Genomic DNA, 20,125 nt, shown 5'->3' on the forward strand with positions numbered 1-20,125 from the left:
CATTTAGAGTCTAACCACTGACAGCTAATATTTTCAAAGTTGTATAAAATGAATGCATGTTCCTCTCCTAAAACATCCCCTTCATACAGATTCCGAAACTAAGGTGAATGATCTCTACCATCTTAGGCCTAAAGCAGAGAAGAGACTTGATACAACCTATTTTACTCATCTGTTTAGTAGAAAGCATGAAGAACATTTGAGATCTAACATAATCTGGAACTAAAATTTCGTTTTCGAATCCTCTTCCATTATCACAGGCTCTGCCACATGTATACATCTGTTGTATAAACACTAGGGCAATCTATATCTATAGTGACAAGTTTCAGAGTAGCAGCCGTGTTAGTCTGTATTCGCAAAAAGAAAAGGAGTACTTGTGGCACCTTAGAGACTAACCAATTTATTTGAGCATAAGCTTTCGTGAGCTACAGTTCACTTCATCGGATGCATTCAGTGGAAAATACACTGAATGCATCCGATGAAGTGAGCTGTAGCTCACGAAAGCTTATGCTCAATTAAATTGGTTAGTCTCTAAGGTGCCACAAGTACTCCTTTTCTTTTTACAAAAGACTAGATTTCACAGGGGGAGACCAGATTTCACAGTCCATGACATGTTTTTCAATTCGGTAGGGCCCTAGCAGACGATGTTAACTAATCATATGATGACCTTCCTGAACAAGCAAAGAGTGATAACTTCAGATTGAAGCTGTTTTGAAATGAAAGAATTTTAAACCACACTGCAGTAGTGTAGACTAATCTCAAACTGATAAGGAGAGAGAAGCTTGTACCAGAGAGTTAAGTTTATGAATTTAGCCATTTTTACAAAGAGCAGATAACTCAAGATATCACATAGCAAATTTGGCATCACTTGTTATTCCTAAATCAGAATAGTATAGTTTGTTATGGTCAAATCCTTCGTGCCTACAAGGCAGTCCTAAGCCAATGTACGGCCTCTTCCCGAGACCCTGAATAGCCTCAAGGAACAAAATATAGTTTCAGTGCAAAGTGCAAAATCCAAAATGCCATCTATTAAAAAAAGCCCTTATTATAACAATACATATTCAGTATAAAACAAAACAAGTTTAACCTTTTTTTAAAGTAGCAATAAAAACTGTAATATAGATTCCATGGCATAATAAGAGTAACACTTCTTAAATTATAGTCAGATTTACAAATTACGGTGATGAAGTAAAATGAAACCATGGTCTGAAATCAACAAGATGAAATCCAATAAAGGAAAGTGCAAAGTACTTCCCTTAGGAAGGAAAAATCAAATGTACAGCTACAAAATGTGGAATAAGTGGCTAGGTGGTAGTACTGCTGAAAAAAGATCTGGGAGGTTATAGTGGATCACAAAATGAATCCAAGTCAACAATGTGATGCGGTTGCAAAACCGGATAATATTCTGGGTTGTATTAACTGGAGTGTCACATGTAAGACATGAGGGATAATAGTCTTCCTCTATTTGGCACTGGTGAGACTTCAGCTGGAGTACTGGATGCCAAACTTTAGGAGATATATGGACAAACTGGAGAGTCCAGAGGACAGCAACAAAAATGAAAAAAGGTTTAGACATGACCTGACATGAGGAAAAATTAAAAAACCAGGGTATGTTTAGTCTTGAGAAAAGAAGACTGAGGGGGCATCTGATAACAGTCTTCAAATACATTTAGGACTATTATAAAGAGTATAGGGATCAATTGTTCTCTGTCTTCACTGAAGCAGCAAGATATTAGTAAAAACTTTGTAACTATTAGAGTACGTAAGCTCTGGAATAGGGCTCCAAGGGAGGTTGTGGAATCCCCATCATTGGAGGTTTTTAAGAACTGATTATACAAACACCTGTCAGGGAGGACCTAGGTAAATTTTGTCCTGCCTCAGCACAGTGGGGGAACTTGATGATTTCTCATGGTCGCTTCCAGCCCTACATTTCTATGATTCTATGATGTAAAAATCTCACTTATGCTGAAGGAGAAAGTGACACGATATAGTATATGGCCAAATATCCTTGGGGAGTTCTTCCTAAGAAAAAGTTAAAATTCATAGAGCTGTGAATATACTTCAGTGATGCCCCACACGATTGGGAAGTGTCAATCCATAGATAGATAGTTCTTATTTGAAAATGCACACATTCTACAGCATCAAGTTAATCTTTGTTCCAGTTACATTCCTGTTTTGGGCTCAGGGCTACTGACCTGTACATACTCTCTACCTATGTTTGGTCACCAGAAAAATCAACTCTATAAACCAGATTTTCAGGAAGCAGGTGAAAGTGCTAGCATCACCCATTGCTAAATACCACCCTATTTTTTATTGCCCAGATGATGAGAAATCAAATACTGAGCACAGTCCAATTTATGACAGGATGACTGGTTGATGCCATATTCAGATAAGCTGTCATGATTCTATGTAGTTTTACTTTGTCATTCAAATGAGATGACCACAAATCTTTAAGAATATTGGGGTATTTGAGATATCCCAACAGTGGAGAAAAAAACAGTTACCACAGTATCTATGGTTCTTTGGCAGTGTTACCTCTCTATGTTCATACTTGGAGGTGTGCCTCAGCTCTGAGGAGCTTCCAGTACATTCTAGAAAGTTATGCCCAGTAGGGCTGCACAAAAACCCTCTTGGGACACTCAAAGTTGACATTATAAAAGGGCCATGCAGCCCAAATCATCTCAGCTCCTTACAGTAAGCAGAGTTCAGTAGCACTCCACTGAAGGACATCCTTTGGGAAGGTCTAAAATGGACCTTGACTTTCCTAGATCATCTTTTCATAGATTTTCTTAAGGGAGCACTATGATCATCTAACTCTGACCTTTTGCATAACGCAGGCCATAAAATTTAAATCAACATCAAGATGGACAGAGGTAGAATATATATTTTACAAAGATATCTGATTTTAATTTAAAGACTTCAAATGATGGAGCCTCAATCATAGCCTGAGGTAAGCTGTTCTAATGATAAATCACCCTCACTTAAAAAGTTGTACATTATTTCTTGTCTGAATTTGTCTACCTTTAACTTCCAGCTACAAGACTTCATTATGCCTCTGTGTTCGATTAAAGAGCCGTGTACTATCAGAAATTATCTCTGTATGTAGAAACTTATGGACTGTGATTAAGTCACCTCTTCATCTTTTGTGACCCCCACACTCCAAGGGGTGAGCCCAAAGGCCCTGGCAGAAAGGCTGCCAAAACCCTGGGTTAAAGAGCCTCAGGGCAGGACTCTATAAGCCTTCATCAGAAGGGTACAGAAGGGTACAGGGGAATATCTATATGCTCCAGTAGTTGCACTGACGGTCCTATACTAACCAAAGAGGAAGGAAAAGAACTAGGAGTTCTACGAATTTGGAAGATGGGAAAGGCAAAAGAGCATTCAACGCTGATGATGCCATGGTAGGCAATTCTTTATATGAAATCTAAGCCTTGATTTCAATATTATTTATTGTATGATATATTTTTAAATGACACTGTTTTAAAAGAATAAATGGTATCTCAGAGAGTTAAATGTCAAGAGGTACTCAAGAGTCCGTTCTGAACATAACCAATACAAATACCATTTTAACACAGCAACTTAACTTTTCCCTCTTACTAACAAGCAACATGAATGTTTTCCTTTGAACAGAAAACTACACAATTTAAATAATAAAATACTACTAGCTATGTCAGAAAGGAAAAGTACTGATTTATTATTACACACTGAGTTACATACTGTAATTTCATGTTAGTATTTTGAACTGATAACTCTATTAGGTACTGTGCACATTAAAATACTAATCAGTTTATTCATTGTCATTACCATGCCATGAATTTGCTATTTTTTCTTTTCACCGGAGAATTATGATCCATTACCATTACACATCCAATCATATAATTTATGTTCTAACATTAATTTAACATATAATTATTTACCATTAATATCTTATACATTTAACATTTATTATATTATCATATATATTACTCCCATGTAACAAATTATCATTTACAGATCAACAATTATATCACATCATTTCTTAAGAAGCAACATTTTAGTTCAAGGCAAAAAAAAAAGTGTGCCAAAACTGATGACAGAAACATTTGTATTAGCATGTTTGCTAGTTTATAAGAAATTTTGGAAAGCTATAAACGTGGGAGAAAAACTGTCTCTATGAAGTAGACTCCTAATACAAAGATGAAGCTCTCTTCCAAGTAATGATCTAAGATAAAAAAATTTAGAACAGAGAATAATTTCTGATATAAAATCCAAGATCATATTCAATAGGAACTATGTATGAGGTAAAGACACAAGGGGGGAAAAAGGGATTGTTAGTGAACAACAGAGCAGTGGTAAAAGCAGACAACTCACTAATTCTTCTAACTAGCAATTGTTAAATCATCACATTGTTTACACATCACATTGTAAACTTCAAAACCATAAATGGTTTTTTTTTCTTCCCATAAGGAGATCAAACTGGTCAACTAAACTGATTTTCAGACCTGCCGAGGAAGTCAAAAAAATAAAACAACAATGGGCGAATAGTCATATCAAACTTTGACAAAACCTCATTAATGCACTAGAATAATCAAAGGGATGTAATACTTACTCCTCTGATTCAAGCTATCTGCTTTTTGTTGCTCAGAATTGCAATTTGGAGATCCTGTTGGATCCTAGATTGCTTTCTGGTGTCGTGTTGCAGCAGCAGACTAGAATGTTTTCCCATAATTGTTTGGCTAAGAGGCTGTGATTTTCTATTTTCTTTCAGAGATGGAACTTGGATTATTAATACACTTTATTTGGAACTACATCTGAAGGCCACTCAGAAATTCTAGGTAGCAAAGAACAAGTCTGCCCTGATAACTCAACAAAGCTCCTGACAGGAAGTGTTATGTTTTTGGATGTAACTGATGGTGTTGATCTTGCTTTAGAAAGCACTTTGTGTTTATAGGTGGATCCTGAGCTAACTGTACCTATGTATCATAGGTAAAATTGGCAAGCTCTTAAGAGCTACAATTGTATAAATTAGATAGGGGTTACATACCTGTACAGTAACAGGAGTTCACTGAAATGTTTTGTCCCTATGTTGCTCCATCTCTGGGATGTGCACATGCCCATGCACTCTTGATGGGAGATTTTTAGTTAGTGTTTGCAGGTACGTGCCTGCATCCTACGTATTCCCATACTCTGGTGTGAGGATATATAGGAAGCTGGCTGAAGAACAAGGTATTGAAGGAAAAATGACAAGAGGAAACAACTCTCTATAGGTTCAAATGGGGGTTTCCGTAGAGCACTGAGAACTAAGTTGAAGTCCACGGAGGAGCTGGCTCTTGGACAGGAGGGAAGAGATTGAACAAACCCTTGATAAATTTTGCAGTAGTGGGGTGGGTGAAGACTGAGAATACTTTGTTTAGGAACCCAAATTTTTTGGGAATTTGAGTAACAGAGGCATTGGGGGTAAGCATATAGCAGGACCTAAGGCCAAGGAGTGACTAGGGCATCTCAAGTTGAATAGTGGCTGCACCCTCCCTTGAACAGAAATGTTTGCACTTTGCACTGGATGGCATTGTGATGAGATTTATGTTCCAATGACCCAAGACAGACTTATCTTCCAGAATACCTCACTGTTCAGTTCCCATTCATGGTCGATGCTGAAATTTCTGCTGAGGGAGTTCACCACAGTGTTCTCTAGACCTGGCAGATAAACCACAGAAATGTGTATGCGGTGTGATATGCACCTGTTCCATAGTTTTATGGATTCAACACATAAGGACGGGGATCTTGCTCCTTCTTGTCAATTGATATAATAAATTGCTGCCTTGTTGTCCAGCATTTATTCTGATTGGATGGTCCTTGATATGGGTTGCGAAGTGTTGGCAAGAATAAGGAACTGCTCTGAGCTCCATTATGTTGATATGGAGGGTCACCACAAGAAGGGTCCATTCTCCATTCACCCTGAGCTGTGAGGTTGTGGGAGTGTGCGCCCTAACCTATCAGGGAAGTGTCTGTGGTGATAATCCTCGTGGGAGGAGGCTGTAGGAATAGAACTCCCACACACAACTTTTGTGGGTTCTTCCACCAAGGTAGAGAATTGAGGACGTTGGATAGACTGTGTTTGTTAGGGGTGTAGACAGTTCTCAACCAAGCCTGAAGACACTGAGAATGTAGTCTTGCTAAGGAAGTCATGAATGTAGAGGCTACTATACGGCCCTGAAGTTGTAGGCAACCTGTGGTTTACGGGCTCCATTGAATTGTTGAAACAAGATTGGAGATTATGGTGAACCTGTCCTTGGGTAGATATGCTCTCTCAGAAAAAGAGTCCAGAGTGGCTCTGATTAAGTCTATATGTTGAATGGGTATGAGGGTAGACTTTTCCACATTGAGGCGGCGGTCCAGTAAGTGAAACGGAGACAGGCTTTTTCTGGTTGTTGTCTGTGAGCAAACTTTCAGGAGCCAATCATCCAGTGAGGGGAAGACAATTATGCCCATCTTTTGAAGATAGGCTGCTGAGGCTGATAGAACTTTAGTGAATACCTTGGGGCAGTGTAAAAGCCAAAGGTTAAGACAGGATAGTGGTAGTGGTCCCTGCCTATCCCAAAACATCAGAATTGTTTGTGCAAGGGATGAATGGCGGAATGAAAATAGGTATCCTAAAGTTGAGGGACACAAACCAATCTTTGGGATCCACGGGGGAGGAGGGGAATAATCATTGCAAGGGTCCCCATTTTGAACCATTTGGAACGGATAATGGTGTTTAAAGTCCTGAGGTCCAGAATTGGCATCCAATCCCCATTTTTCTCAGGGATTCTACCAAGAATAGAAGCCTTTTCCGACTAGTCTAGTGGAACATGTTTGATTGCTCCCAGAGCTAAGAGGAATTGTGCCTGCTGACTTAAGAGGTCTTCATGAGAAGGGTCCCTGAAGAGGGACAGGTAGGGGTGGTGGTAAGAAGCTGAACTGGATGGAATAGCTTGTAGAAATCGCTTCTAGAATCCATCTGTCTGAGGCTGTGTGTTCCAGGAAGGTGGGAAAGGGGAGAGATGATCCCCATAAGGTTGGAAGGGTAGGGGAATAGGTGCAGCTGTGTCATCAGCACCAAGCAAAGCCTAGAGAGATGCTTTGGCAACTGACTAACCTTCTGAAATGAAGCCCTACGTTTTTTCTCTCTGACTGTGAAATCACTTGAGAACTGGCTATTCTGAACTGCAAAGAGTCTTGAGGAGTCCAATCATTTTAGCTTCTTGTTGGATGGTGTTGAATGGGACACTGATGTTGCATGTTTCATTCCTTAACAGCCTGAACAACCAGAGAGTTGGGAGCAGGGTAGGAGAAAAACTGCTCCAAATCTCTGGTTGGAATGCAGTATTTTTTGGCTGGCTCATTTACATGTGGATGGGATAGCAGCTGGAGTTTGCCACACTGTGCATACTTGGGTAAGCAGAGCATCACTGATGGGCAAGTCGATCTTGCCCCGAGTAAGTGTATGAAGGTTATCAAATAAGGAATGTTGGGGCTCCTCCAACAGGATTTGTAAGGTGCCTGCTACTCTTTTTATAAAGTCTTGAAAGGCCTTAAAATCATCAGGGATAAGATGGTGGGGAGATGCATGTCAGTCTCATCTAGTAAAGAAGAGGACTTCTGGGAGGGTAGTGTTTCTTCCTGTTCCACTAGTTCCTACTCTGTGAAATCTGGTCTCCCCCTGTGAAATCTGGTCTTTTGTGTGCTTTTACCCTTTACTATACAGATTTCAGCAGGAGCAGGGCTGAAACCCTAAGCCCCGGCAGGCGCCTTCTGCAAGGCTGAAGCCCCGAGTCCCAGCCCCTGGCAGGTGTGCCCCAGCTCTCAAACTTCTGAAGATTGTTGTATGCAGCTCGGAGGGCCAGTAAGTATGGCCACCCCTGCTATATACCCTCCTATCACAGCATGAGGGTGCCTAGACACTGATGACGAACATCTCCAATCAAGTGGGCACAGGCGAGCACACACCCTGACATGGATCACCCAGAGGGAAAATGCTCAAAGAAGAATCAGACACATGTAACTATAGAGTAGCATGTTGTTATGCTGAGCTATTTCCTTTACTCCTCTTTTTTCAAAAATAAAAATTTAAAACACACTAAAATGACATATTGCAGCAGGGATCAGTGAATTGTTGTATCAAGAAAAGCACCAATATTGTTCCTACAATAAAACTTCAGGCAAGAATATTAAATTACACAATGTTGAGGTTGCCAGAAATCAAGAAACCTGTTTTTCTCTTTTTGTATCTAACTCACTACAGTGAATAAAGAGACAAGGTGGGTGAAGTAGTATCTTTTATTGGACCCAGCTTCTGTTGGTGAGAGAGAGAAACTTTCCAGACATACAAAGCTACTCTTCAGGTCTGGGAAAGGTAAACCCAAGATCACAGCAACATGACGGTGGAACAGATGGTTTAGCATAAGGAGTTAGCACAAATTGTAAGGTATCATTCAAGGTAGAGTGGTCTGTTAACACCTCTGTAGCCACTGCATACAGCGAATAAAGGCGCTTCTGAAATTAAAATATATCCAAAAACTGCTTAAAATGCTCTAACATGAAAACCCATTGTTCCTAAGTAACAGAATGTGTAATGTAAAGCAGATCAGATCTCAGCTTGTCTGCTGCTTGATGGATCTCGGCCAACAAGTTTGGTTGCTACTTTGCCTTATGCATTTGCCATATGGCAATGATAGTTCCAGGTCATTAGAGTTATCTGCTTAGCAATAAATTCCTGTTATGCTCTAATTATGTTGTATTATAGGTGGAGTTAAAGAATGATTACAAAAAAAAATATAATGAGCTTCAATCATTATTGCTGATTATTAAATGAGTGCATCTTTAAACTTAAAATGTTAGGTTATATGAATCAAATACCTTTTTTTCAAATCTGTAACTGCATTTATCAAATACTAACAGAAACAGAAAGTAAGACAAATGCTACATAGGGTAAAGATGCCAAAGTTAAACTTACCACAACATCTGACCTCATCTTTCCAAAAGTCTTGATTAAATGAGCATAATGATAGTCTTCCATTTGCCTTAAAATGGCTGTCATGCTTGCAACGAAGTTTCCCTATTAAAATAATAATAATAATAGTTTAACAGATGGGGCTAAACAGTACCTGCTATCAAAACATTGTGTCACTCGGCTCCAACAATTTCTTTTGGTATGTCAATAAAATGGACTAGTCAAAGTAAAACTTTATCATTAACATGTCATTAACAGAAAGAAATCCAAGGGTCCATGCATAGTCTGCTGCTAGTGAATAGGCACTCAAACATATACAAGTGCATGAAAATATATTATATAATATATAAATATATTTTATATAATATAAATATAAATTTATTTGTTTCATACTTGATCAGGCACTTCAGTCCTGATTTTGGACTATATTTTGATACAAAAACTATCTGGAGATATAAACCTTTTCTGCATTACAGACTTTAAAATCTAACAAACACATTACCAGTTCTAGTATCCACATGTGGGTAAGTCAGTATAGTCTGCAATGAAGACATTGCTTTAAAAATCATTACAATGGATATTGTAAGAATGACCAGCTTTATGAAAAAACACTATACTGTCATCAAAAATATCATCTGCCACACCGTCTCTCTAAACCCATGAAAAAGGTTTTGCGTTATTTTTTTTTAATCCCAATATTTAAATTTTTCTGCACTGAAAAGTCTTAACCCCAAACTACATTCTGCTAAGAAAAAGCCGTATTAGTACTAGCATATCTAGGCTATCATCAATGACAGTTCTACTAGTTTAGTAAACTTATTCTAATATCCCCTGTTAAGAATATGTTCAGTGGACTGCTCATAATCAAATAGAACATAAACCTTTGGAATGATTCTTAATAAATCAACAAATACGTCTGATTTTTAGGAAATTCTCAAAATTCAAAGGAAAGTTAGAGAATAAATAGGTAATGCTCTGATTTCTATACTCCCTTACATAACATTTCAAATTAATCTTTTTTTTCTACTTTGAAGATTATTCTATTTCATGCATAGTGTGATATAAAGTCAATTTGAGTGGTAACACAACACTTGAGAAAGAATTTTTTTGATTGAACACTTTCTTTCTAAGCAGGATATTGATAAATTCTTGCCATTTAAGGCCTTCAATAGTTAGCACTTCAATCTCTTTGCTACACAAATCTCAAGTACCTGAGGTCAAATATCAGGCCATGGAAGAGGCTCGACTTGTGCATCTGTGTAATTGTTGATCCACCACACACTCACCCTGTCCCCAAACTTCCTAACGTATGCAACTGACAGATTCCTTGCATTGGGTTTCTGCATACCCTTCCTCCAGGGCAGCAGACCTCATACTTGTTCTGCTGCTTAGCGGGCTTTGTTTGGGTTGGAAGGAATGCCTTTTCCCTTACTAATTTTTCTATACTACACAAATATAGATTAGAAATATTAAGAGGTGCAAAAGGTAAATAAGAAAAGGGAGCGGTCAGCTGACTGGGTATTTTGGTATGTCAAAGACCTTTACGGTTACTCTCTCTTATCCATAGCAAGAGATGGGGATATAAAATGATGTTAGCTAATAGGAAATTTACATAATAGGGGACCCTCTCATGGGAAACAGAAAAGGGAAAATATTAATTGCCAAAAGAGACTGTATAATATGTACATAAAGACACAGAAAAAGGGTTTGTTACTTAGAAGCCAAATCTAAATAATATTCAGTCCATCTCCCTTAAGGATCCGATATAATAATCAATGTGGTGGTTCTGAGCCACAAAGGCCAGAGTTTGCGGGGGAGGGAAGGGGAGTGTTTTGTTTTTTTTAAACTGGCCAATTAGGGCTAGATTCAAGATAACATTAGGTCTTACCACCCCCACGAATTCCTGGTTCATATACATTCAGGAAAGGTGAAGAAGAGAAAGGAGACTAGATAGATTTTCTTAAATCTATCTTCTGTATTTGACCATTTAAATATTTAATCTTTTAAAACTCCACTCTTTTTGGCCTTAGTCCTTCAAACATTTATGTACATGATTAATTTTACTCATGTAATTAAAGTTAAGCATGTATATTATTTCTCTACTGAATCAGGACCTTAATGGTTAATTCATCAGTACACAGCTGATTTATTTTTTTTTAAACATAGCATATTTTCTGTAACTGGTTAATAGCTTTGTTCACATAGTTATGATAATCTCATTCTGTTTGTTTAGCAATTTAAATTATTATGAACAATGGCAACAACTGAGAGATGAATTTTGTACCAAGGGAACAGATAATGCTAACTTTGTATTTGAATGGAGAACTAACTTGGGAAAACGGTCAAACCTTATGGATTTAAACATGCACTTTTCAGATGCATCAACATTTAGAAATGAAGTTTATCTTATATTAATTTATCTTGTATTAAATTTGTGGCCACTGCCCCATTAAATGGCTAATTATTGAACATTAATGTTTGCAAACACGAGCCCTCTCCTTCATATTCCAATACCTCTAGCTCTTGCCTTGAGATCATAATCCTCTCTTTGTAACAGCACAGTGTTTGTCTGTGGGAATTACTACGATCATGCTGATAAGCAAGAGAAGAAGATGAGTCAATGGAGAGAAAGATAATTACATAAAAATATCTTATTAATTAGCATGCTAAGAGTTAGACAAGATACATGTAAGGTAAATACTTTATACTTAAATGTTGTGTTTCCATATGAACCATAAAATATTTTCCTTTTTTTAAACTAATGTTTATTAGTGAAAGAAAAACACAGGAACAAACACACTACATATGAACTCACCATAAAGCAAAGTAAAGAATGAAATATATCAAAGAGTACATCCAGGTCAGCAACAACCCATAAGACTAGGATATAGGCCTTTATCCAACTAAGCACAATTTAAATAGTGATACAGGTAAGTCCATGGAAATAAGTAAATGTCTCCTTCAAGGAATTAAAGTAACTCATCCACAGTATACACAAAGAACACACAAACAATATACCCAAAATGAAAAGAACAAAAGCCCCACAAAATATTTTGAAAACACAAAACCTCAAAGTCAAAAAAAGGAGATGGGATGCTTGGTAACAGCTGACAATGTTAGATGGGACTACATTTCCACTAGGAGAGGAACTAGGGTTGCCAACCCTCCAGGATTGTTATGGAGTCCCCAGGAATTAAAGATTAATCTTTAATTAAAGATTGTCATGTGATGAAACCTCCAGGAACGTGTGCAACCAAAATTGGCAACACTAAGAGAAACACAGAATCCCTTAGCCATATAAAAATCTGTTCGTCCATAAAGAACCTGTGTAGGGCAAAAACTAGATGCTCATAAAATGAATACAAGGGACAGTAATCAAATCATCTGAATGATACTCGCTGTGTCATACCATCTGACACAGTATGTGTTTCCATTACCCCACTTCCTCCTGAATGCAGGGTCAAAAAGAGACAGAGGAGTTCATCTTTATCCTAATTCTGAGGGAGTGGGAGTTTTGGGGGGAGGGCTGGAGGAGGAATGGGGCCTTTGCACTATTTCATCTTAAGTCCATTAACGCCATCTTAAAATATATATAAAGAAGAAAACCATACCAAAGTTAAAAGTACACTATAAAGCTTCAACCATTTCCATTTATTTTAAAACTCAAGGAGCATGTGTGTTCCAACTATATTTGACGATGCTGTATTAATTTAAATGACCGTCCCTATAAGATGCTTCGAATTGAAAAAACCTCATTAAACTTATTTTTGCTTTTCACGTGTCTTTAGATTTAGTAATTTTAAGATTTTCTTCCATTTGTAGCCAGCACAGTGTGTTATTAATTACAAAGCTGTCTAAAATTGTAATTTTATAACAGACACAAGGTGGGTGAGGTAATATCTTTTATTGGACCAAACTGTCTCTCTAATATCCTGGGACCAACATGGCTACAATACTACAAACATAATTTTCTAATAGTTAAGCTTATTTCATATGGCCTATTAGCTATTTAGCAATAACTAGTAATATTAAACACTTGTCTTAAGTTGATTTTTTAATGTTTAGTTGGATTCAGGAAATACTATAATCTCATATAGCAGATCACTCCAGGCAATACAAAGCAAAAAAATCTAATTTTCTAAAAAATCAATTTCAATTTTACTGTAGCAGTAATTGCAGACCTATATTTATGTAACAAGTACAGCAAAGGGCAACATATGGGACTTACTGTTGCCTTTTGCAATTATTAGCTATTCATTCAGTGTCAAGGTTTTCATTGCAAGCCCTTCACACACTTTCATATTTACAAAGCAGGAAAACAAATACTATAAATGAATGAAATACTCACAAATGACTAATATGATCACTCCATACACTATAACAACAGAGCACTTAATGTATTTTTGTATGTTTTTTAATATAATTAAATTTATTTCTAGCACAAAAATCACCAGCCAGCACAGCTGCTAACTTAATCCTTTTTTTCTTATCAATAAACCAGGTACACTGAGGCAAGAGAGAGTTTATGATTCCCAAAACAGTATTTTGTGATGTGCTGTGTCTGCAACCATATCTTAATATAAGCCAGAATAATTCACTCTTAATAAGCTCTCAGTGGCGAAGGATCAGTAACTCAGCCCATTTAAAAAAAATACTGTTGACTTCTTTTGATAAAGGATTCTGTTATTACTTGGATTACATATTTTATTTGAGAGTGATTGTCGTCTTCTTTTTTTAGAATGCAATTCCAGTACCTAATTCATAACTTGTTAAAATTTCTACTTTTTTAAATGAAAAAAGGTAGAAATTGCATATGGACTTAACGAATCAACAGAATGAAGCAAATATTACATTTTCTTTAAGAACTCAATATTCAAACTATTGTTAAAAGTGTAAATTCCATTTTAATTTAAAAAACTTTTCCCTTCACCAATGTCACAAGAACAGTGGTTCCCAGACTTATTCCGCCGCTTCTGCAGGGAAAGTCCCTGGCAGGCCGGGCCGGTTTGTTTACCTGCTGCGTCCGCAGGTTCGGCCGATCGCGGCTCCCAGTGGCTGCGGTTTGCTGCTCCAGGCCAACGGGAGCTGCTGGAAGCAGCGTGGGCCAAGGGACATACGGGCCGCCGCTTCCAGCAGCTCTCATTGGGAGCCGTGATCGGCCAAACCTGCAGATGTAGCAGATAAACAAACTGGCCCGGCCCACCAGGGGCTTTCCCTGCACAAGTGGCGGAACAAGTTTGGGAACCACTGCACGAGAAGATTGCAATATGAAAGCCAATTTCATAGAATCACAGAATATCAGGGTTGGAAGGGACCTCAGGAGGTCATCTAGTCCAACCCCCTCCTCAAAGCAGGACCAATCCCAGCCAGGGCTTTGTTAAACCTGACCTTAAAAACCTCAAAGGAAGGAGATTCCACCACCTCCCTAGGTAATGCATTTCAGTTCTTCACCACCCTCCTAGTGAAAAAGTTTTTCCTAATATCCAACCCAAACCTCCCCCACTGCAACTTGAGACCATTACTCCTTTTTCTGTCATCTACCACCACTGAAAACAGTCTCTTTGGAACCCCCTTTCAGGTAGTTGAAAGCAGCTATCAAATCCCCCTTCATTCTTCTCTTCTGCAGACTAAACAATCTCAGTTCCCTCCTCATAAGTCATGTGTTTCAGTCCCCTAATCATTTTTGTTGCCCTCCGCTGGATGCTTTCCAATTTTTCCATGTCCTTCTTGTAGTGTGGGGCCCAAAACTGGACACAGTATTCCAGATGAGGCCTTGCCAATGTCAAATAGAGAGGAACAATCACGTCCCTCGATCTGCTGGCAATTTCCCAAAGGACACCAAGAGTTTTCTTTGCCTTGAGTACCAGGAAAAACATACAAAGTGGGAAACAAATAAGCCATTATGTGTATTGCACCTGTAAACTGGTGTCTCACATGAAGTTTATCCATCAGTCTGGAACAGCTACCAAATCAGCTGCTGAACTGGGTCCCACCCAAAGAGAGAGAAGCAGCATATGCTTTTTTATTTTGTTTCTTGTGCCAAGATACTCTGCTTTAAATAGCCTCTAGTAGTTCCCAGAAAAAACTCAAGCTGGAATCATTAAACTATTTATCTACAATGAGAAAACCTCTTTGAAAGAAATGGAACAGAATGGAGGGATGTTCCATTATTATTATTATTACTTGTATTACCGTAGCAACCAAAGGCCCTAATTAGGTTTTAAAGACACATCTAATTTTCCTCAGACTCTCCCAAAAATTTACCACTGGACTCAAACCACTATGATAAGTTTCTCTGTAAGTTATCATTTGGGCAGAAATCTATAAACAAATTAAAACATGAAACTAGAATTAAAGGGCCATTTAAGTTTTAATTATAGTGTTGTTCCTATGACATTATTTTCTAATTGATGCCTTTATTTACATCTGTGCAAAATGAGTGAAAAGTAGATATAAGATGCTTCTAAATAATAAATCCATATATTAGAAAGCAATGACCCTACTTTTGGAAAGTAAGTAGTGAAAGTGTCTCTCTCAATTTTTGGCATCCTAGTTGAGATACCTGAAAGGGGACTGATTTGCACGCACTGCAAATCCCCTTTAAAATTCAGTGTTCAAGTATCACATTCAGCACCAACAATCACTAGCCACTTTTGAAAACCTGGCCAGCATGTAAACCTGAATTAAAAGACAATTTGTCTCTTCAATGTAATGCTGATAAATAAGTTTACACGTCATTTTACTTAAGCAAACAAAGTGACAATCTAATATGGTATAAAGCAGAGGATCTCCAGCATTTTGCATTCTGTGGACTACTTTCTAAGAGAAATTATCTTTCATCTTCCTGTCTGCAACCCTTCTCCTGCTCGGCCTCAAAGTGCTTCACTTTGTATACTCCCACGAAGGGGTCTGCTGTTTGAGAACCACTGGTGCAAAGTATGTGCTAAAACACATACTAAGAAATAGCATGCAGTTTTTTGCAAGACAAATAATGCTATTTTGGTTAGCATGCACTATTCTGGTTAATCTAATAAATTCATATATGGTATTTATCACTAACTCATGGTAAAAATACATTAGCGTGGATTTCAAATAATAACAGATTCCTGTAATCATCAATCAAAGTAGGTTGCAAAGGTTAAGACAAAACTGCAAAATATGCCAAAAAGCAGGCACTGAAATCAATCTGCATGCACGTAGTCAGGTCCCTAGAAGCATAAAAACTCATTTCTGCTAACAGGCTTTTCATAGCATTTGAGAGAACATTATGCTCAAGTACTCTCCACTGGTCAGTGCGCAGTAGATTAGAATCAATGCTATTATTTTGTCATATCAGTGTCTGTGCAGCATTTAAAATGTTTTTGACAGAACTTCCCTCAGCTTCTAGTAGCAAGACATCAATCTATATTATAATATAAAGGGGGATTGAGGTAAAAATACATATATGCTCTCAGTATTAAAACACAGATAGCTATCCCCAAAATATGAAATCTGAGAGTAAATTCAATAGCATCTTCAAAAGATAAAGTATTTTAGGGAAACGGCAGCAGAATTTAAACAAGAACAAAATGTTAATATTTGTAATCTTTTTACTGGTTATATGCTGCTCTGATATTCGTAGGGCCCAATCCTGCCATCCTGAATAAAAACAAATAGAACCAATACAACGTTTGAGTTTATCTCTATGAAATAAAGGTAGCAGCATTTATAAGATTTAAATGACAAATGTTTGTTTTTTCTGTGGCTGCAGACATGAGTATGAGAACACGTCTTCCCCTCGCGAGATTGCCCATCCAGATCCAATAATGCTAAGTGTTCCAACATTGTTTGAATTTACGTATTGTTCTCCTTTACAATTTCCCTGGACTATACATGTTTTCTTTCTTTTGTACATTAACCTGAAGCAGATGTCTCACCATTGGTTCTAAGGTAACAACCCTGTCTGCCTCAACTAGAAAAAGCATATGAAGCAGTCAGGTTTCTGAAGACTGGTGAGGAAGGAATTTATAGATGAGTAATTCATTGATTCAGTGATGTATAGACTCCATTTTGCAAAGATGACTCAAAAATCCACATTTGGTCTGTGAGTGCTGGATCTCTGAGTTAGTAGAAATATGCTTAGAAAGAAAGCTCCTATGTACCCTGGTCTTCATACATCTAGCCCTATCCTCTGACCAGTAGACAATAGTGCAGTATTTTACGTTTTGTGAAACAAAGTCTGCTGATTTTTTAAAAAGACAAATATATCATCTGATATAACAATAAATTAATGAAGTCCTAAATATATTTTCATTTCCATATGTTGTGCTGTAGAAGAATGAGACTATATTTTTGGTTTTGGTGTCTGACTATGTAGACTATAATGACATTTATATCCTAGAAAGACATTTAAACAAATGTTAAATTAAGTGTTTTGTTCAAAGTTAAAATGGAAGGTATACTTCCAAACTGGACCTTTGTGGGGAACTATTCACTGTGGCTCTTAAATAAGGCAGATCAGCAGTGCCAATCTGGGAAGATCTCCCTAACTGAATAAAAGAATTTAAAACGATCATAATAAGCAGCATTTATGGTAAATTGAAGCATCACTAGTAACAAGAAAATTTACATGGATCAAAACTAAAAAAAATGGTTGAAAGACATATCACATATATACTTCTCAGTTTCCTCATCTGTATTGTGTGTATAGTGATACTTACCCTCTTTTGTAGAATGTTTTGAGATCCACAAATAAAAAGCGCTATACAGGAGTTAAGTACTATTGTTAGAGAAAAAACTGAATCCATAATGGGAAAGATTTTAATTATCCATGTGTATTCTCTTTTAAGGTGTGTCTGAGCCAACGTGTTTTCAAACTAGTCTCCATGAAAACATAGCATTGTTATGAACTATTTATTAGAACTGCTATAATTATGTTCTGTCTTAATGTTATTGACAGAATCTTAGTTTATAAGCCCAGAAGACATCATTGTAGTCATTTAGTCTGACCTTCCATACAGCACAGATCATTGGACTTTCCTTAATTCCTGTTTGAACTACAGCATATCTTTAAAAATAAATTATAACCCTGATTTAAAAATTGCCAGTGATAAAGAGTCCACCACAAACCTTGGTAAATTGTTCCAACAGTTAATTACTCTGACTGTTAAAAATTTGCCCCCTTATTTCTAATCTGAACGTGTATGCCTACACTGCGGCTTAGAGTACGCCTTCCAGCTTGTTAGACAGACACACACTAGCTCTGCTCAAGCCAGCATGCAAAACTAGTTTGGACACAGACATAGGTAGCGGCTCAGGCTAGCCACCCGACCCCAAGTCCGTACTCTGGAGGCTAGCCGGAGCCACTGCTCGTGCCACATCATTCACACTGCTATTTATAGCACAAATCTTTCTACTCGAGCTGGGAGACACTCTCCCAGCTGCAGTGTAGCCATACCCAATTTGTCCAGCTTCAGCTTCCAGCTATTAGATCTTGATATACCTTGGTCTGCAAGATTGAAGAGCTCATTATTAAACTTTTGTTCCCCATATATGTTCTTATAGGCTGTGATCAAGTCAACCCTTACCTTGCTCTTGGTTAAACTAAACAGATTGAGCTTTGGGAGACTATCACTATAAAGCATGTTTTCCAATCCTTTAATTCATTCTCAAAGCTCTTCTCTGAACCTCTCCAATTTATTAACATCCTTCTTGAATTGTGAACCCCAGAATGGGAACACAGTATTTCTGTATTGGTCACAGCACTGCCAAATACAGGTGGAGTATAAACTTCTTACTACTACTCAAAATTCCCCTATTTATACATCCAATGGTTGTATTAGCCCTTTTGGCCAAAGCTTCACACAGGAAGCTCATGTTCAGCTGATTATCCACCACAACCCCCCAAGTTGTTTTCAGAGCCGTTGCTTCCCAGGATAGAGTCCTCCATCCTGTAAATATAGGCTACCTTCTTTGTTCCTAAATGTATGACTTTACATTTGGCCTTAGTAAAATGCTTGCTGTTTGCTAAAGGCCAGTTTGCCAAGTAATCCAGATTGCTTTGTACCTGTATCACCAACCTGTCCTCTTTTATTGTTTACCACTCTCCCAATTTCTGTGTCATCCACAAACTTTATCAGTAATAATGTTATATATTAATTGGTGAAAATGTGAAATAGCACAGGGCCAAGAACCAATCCTTCTGAGACTCCACTAGAAATAAAGTGGCTTTCTCTGCAATTCCCATTTACGGTTACATTTTGAGACCAATTAGTTAGGCAGTTTTTAATCCTGTGTGTGTGTGTGTGTAATATTAAATTTGTATTGTTCTAGTTTCTTAATCAAAATGCCATGTGGTACCCAGCCAAATGCCATAAAGAAGTCTATTACATCAACACTATTACATTTCTCCACCAAACTTGTAATCTCATCGAAAAACATACAAGGTAGTTTGACAGGATCTATTTTTCATAAATGCATGTTGATGGGTTTTACCCTCCTTTAATTTTTTTATTAATCGAGGACTGTAACAGCTGTTCCACTATTTTCCACTATTGCCAGGGATCAATCTCAAAGGTGTTTAATGTAAGTCTTGCTAAAATACATTCCTAACCAACTTTATTTCTAGCAGACACAGAGTAAAGCTTCATTAATTTGTTATGACCTCACAGGTGTTCTGTTCATGGATGAACCATCTAAGTGTTAGCTGCCCATACAGCTTGAGCAGTTGCAACACCTACATTACTTGACTCCATGGTTTGTCATGCAGCTGTCACAATTACCAACTATTCCAAGTTTAGGTGCATAAGATTAGGCATATCCAAGACATGAAAGAGGGCTGCTTACAGTATTTTAGGGTCATCATGTCAGAATAGTGTTCAATTTCTGTATATTGTTATTAGTTGAAAGAATTGTTTTACAAAAGTAATTTACAATGGTAAAACAATAATCAGGTGTTTTAATTGCTAATGTACTGATAATCTGAATAAAAGCACATAGCCTACCAAAAGAAACTGCAGCTTCTACTGCATTTCACAGGAGAAGACTTATTATTCAGAGGTCATTTCTGCTGGCAAGAACCAAAATCTATGATCACTTTCCACCTCATTTCCCTGACAGTCTGCTCCCATTTAGTCTGTCTGGGCAGAGAGAAACTGACAGATTCCAACCCCTCCCCAACAA

The 20,125-nt window shown here is 37.6% G+C and overlaps 1 protein-coding gene across 2 annotated transcripts in view; it reads right to left on the bottom strand.

Annotated features, from left to right (window-relative positions):
• The window catches only part of DOCK1 (dedicator of cytokinesis 1), a 540,600-nt gene that overhangs the window by 230,745 nt on the left and 289,730 nt on the right, over positions 1–20,125 (bottom strand). For both annotated transcript variants that reach the window (XM_074959163.1, XM_074959164.1), the window contains exon 28: positions 8,969–9,070. In XM_074959163.1, the coding sequence (XP_074815264.1) occupies positions 8,969–9,070 (102 nt within the window). The remainder of the gene's footprint in view (positions 1–8,968; positions 9,071–20,125) is intronic.

Source organism: Natator depressus, chromosome 7, assembly GCF_965152275.1.
Source record: "Natator depressus isolate rNatDep1 chromosome 7, rNatDep2.hap1, whole genome shotgun sequence".
Classification (NCBI taxonomy): Eukaryota; Metazoa; Chordata; order Testudines; family Cheloniidae; genus Natator; species Natator depressus.